Below are 2,500 nucleotides of genomic sequence, written 5' to 3'. Positions count from 1 at the left end.
CTTTCTCTCACTCCGAGTGTTTACTTCTCCCTGATGATATGATTAAGTTTTTTTCTCTCAACATGATTTTTGATGATCTTTTCCTGCTCTGACACGAACACAAACACACAAACATGTGCATGAGTGTGTAAGTGTGTGTGTGTGTGTGTGTGTGTGTGTGTGAAAGTATATGTGTGTATTATCCCTGCATCCCACCATCTGACGGTCTGCCCTGACTGCAGTTGAAACAGCAGAACAGCCAGAGATGAAAGTGAATTCTATCCATTCTAAAATAGAATGAATTCTAAAATTCAAAAAGTGAATTCTTAAAAAGAAATTCTTAATTTTGCGCATTCTGAGACACCCGGCTTTGCTAAAGTTTGTAATCAGCTGCTTGGAATCAGCTTTCCTTTCCTTTGAAACATTGCTCCCCTGTTTCAAAACCCCAGAGTGAAATGTGAAAAATATGGAGGTAGAGTCCCAATTCAAATGGTGGGCAAAATGTAAAGTCTTAAGTGTGACTTAAACTAATGTAACAACTAGGTCATACTCTGCACCATATGATACTTTTAGTTTAAGCACAAGACACTTGTGGTCATTGCTCATTGACTGACCGTACACTTTGCCTATCATTAAAATGTGGAGCCCCAGTGTGTAGAGGTTTGACCCCCTCACCCCTGTGGGGCCCCAGTGTGTAGATGTTTGACCCCCCCCGTGTAGAGGTTCGCCCCCCCCGTGTATAGGTTTGCCCCCCCCTGTGGGGCCCCAGTGTGTAGATGTTTGACCCCCCCGTGTAGAGGTTTGCCCCCCCCGTGTATAGGTTTGCCCCCCCCTGTGGGGCCCCAGTGTGTATAGGTTTGACCCCCCCGTGTATAGGTTTGCCCCCCCCCCGTGTATAGGTTTGCTCCCCCCTGTGTTTAGGTTTGCCCCCCCCCCACCCCGTGTATAGGTTTGCCCCCCTAGGTTTGCCCCCCCCCCCCCGTGTAGAGGTTTGCCCCCCCCCTGTGTCCTGCTCACCTCCAGGGATCCGTGCGGGAGGCCGGGGTGGGCGTGGGTGCTGCCCAGGTTGCGTGGCAGCGTGCGGGTCCGCTCCAGCGCGTTGGGGCTGAGGGTGTGCCGCCCCTGTGGCCCGGGTCGACCGCCCGCCTGCTGCTGCTGCTGCTGCTTGAGCTGCAGCGTGTGTGTGGCGTTTGTGTTGGCGTGGTGCGCGTTGGGCAGCTGCTTCAGGGTGCTGTACGAGCGGTTCAGGTTGACCCCCATGTGGTGGTGGTGGTGGTGGTGGTGGTGGTGGAGGTCCATGTTGATGGGCACGCCGGCGGCCACCGAGCTGAAGTCGGACGCGTACGCCACGGGCTCTCCGTCCGCCGGCTGCAGCGTCATGGGCGACGGCGGAGGCGGGAACGGCGGGTCGTCCAGGGCGATGTTCAGCGGCTTGCTCTCGTCCTTCGGCGGCGGGGGCGGCTTCAGACTGACCGTTCGCCGCGGCAGCACCATGTAGTCGCCCTCGCCGGCCCCTCCTCCTCCTCCTCCGCTCCCGCTCCCGCTCCCTCCTGAGCCGTTCGGCGAGCCGGACGACACCGCGGCCGCCGGCCGAGCCCAGCCCAGGCCGCTGTCGGTGCACAGGTAGACGGGCGCGGAACGCTGGTGCTGACCGCTCTGCCCCTGCTGACCCTGCTGCTCCACGTTCACCTCCTTCTTGAGCGGCGTGGAGTCGCCGCCCAGCTCGTTGAGCGTGCCCAGAGGGGGCACTGCCACCAGGAGGTTGGGAGGGGGGATGTTGCCCGGCAGGCTGCTGAAGTTGACCCCCTCCTGGTGGGCGGCCAGCTTGGGATCGTCCTCCTCGTCCAGAGAGATGCGGGACAGCGTCCCGGTGATGGTTGCCGGGTTACAGGTGTTTACTTCCTTAAAAATAACTAAGGGGAGGAGGGGGGTAGGAAACAGGACAGAGAGAGAGAGAGAGAGAAAGGGAGAGAGAGAGAGAGAGAGAGAGAGAGAGAGAGAGAGAGAGAGTGGTAGAAAGAGAATAGAGAGAGTAAGATAAACAAAATAGAGATTAAAACAGAGAGACACCAGAATACAAATGGAGCAGTGAAGGGCACTGATGGGCTTGGAGAAAGAAGAACAGGCCATTTTAGAACCATTGACATCAGCAAAGAAGCAAACGCAGGAGGATGCAGGCCAGAGAGGAGAGGGCACCACGTGGCATCAGAGAGGCCGAAGGAGACGAGAGGAGAGGAGAGGAGACGAAATGAAGGGAGGAGAGAGGAAGAGGTGGAGGAGGAGGAGAAACGAAGGGAATGAGAGAACAGTGAGGATGGGGGGGAGGAGAAGATAGAGAAGAGAAGAAGTGAAGAGAAAGAAGAAAGATGAGATGCGAGGTGAAGAGGAGAGGAGAGAGAAGGAAGAGGAGGAGAGAGGACAAAATGGAGAGAGGAAAGGAGGATAAAAAAGGATAGGATAGAGGGGAAGAAGATAGAAGAGGAGAGGAAAGGATGACCAAAGAGGAGGATAGAGGAGGAGA

At 55.9% G+C, this 2,500-nt stretch overlaps 1 protein-coding gene across 1 annotated transcript in view; it reads right to left on the bottom strand.

Moving 5' to 3' along the window:
- The window catches only part of LOC143140573 (uncharacterized), a 75,117-nt gene that overhangs the window by 19,981 nt on the left and 52,636 nt on the right, over positions 1-2,500 (bottom strand). The window contains exons 13-14 of the mRNA XM_076301577.1: positions 1,299-1,892; positions 997-1,244 (exon numbers count right to left, since the gene is read on the bottom strand). Coding sequence (XP_076157692.1) covers positions 997-1,244; positions 1,299-1,892 — 842 coding nt within the window. The remainder of the gene's footprint in view (positions 1-996; positions 1,245-1,298; positions 1,893-2,500) is intronic.

This window comes from Alosa pseudoharengus, unplaced genomic scaffold (genome assembly GCF_046254945.1).
Source record: "Alosa pseudoharengus isolate Yale_2024_CS ecotype anadromous, Long Island Sound unplaced genomic scaffold, YU_APseudo_1.1 YU_APseudo_1.1_scf_23, whole genome shotgun sequence".
Classification (NCBI taxonomy): domain Eukaryota; kingdom Metazoa; phylum Chordata; class Actinopteri; order Clupeiformes; family Clupeidae; genus Alosa; species Alosa pseudoharengus.
Note: the sequence above shows the minus strand (reverse complement) of the source record. Positions and strands in the feature narration are given on the sequence as shown.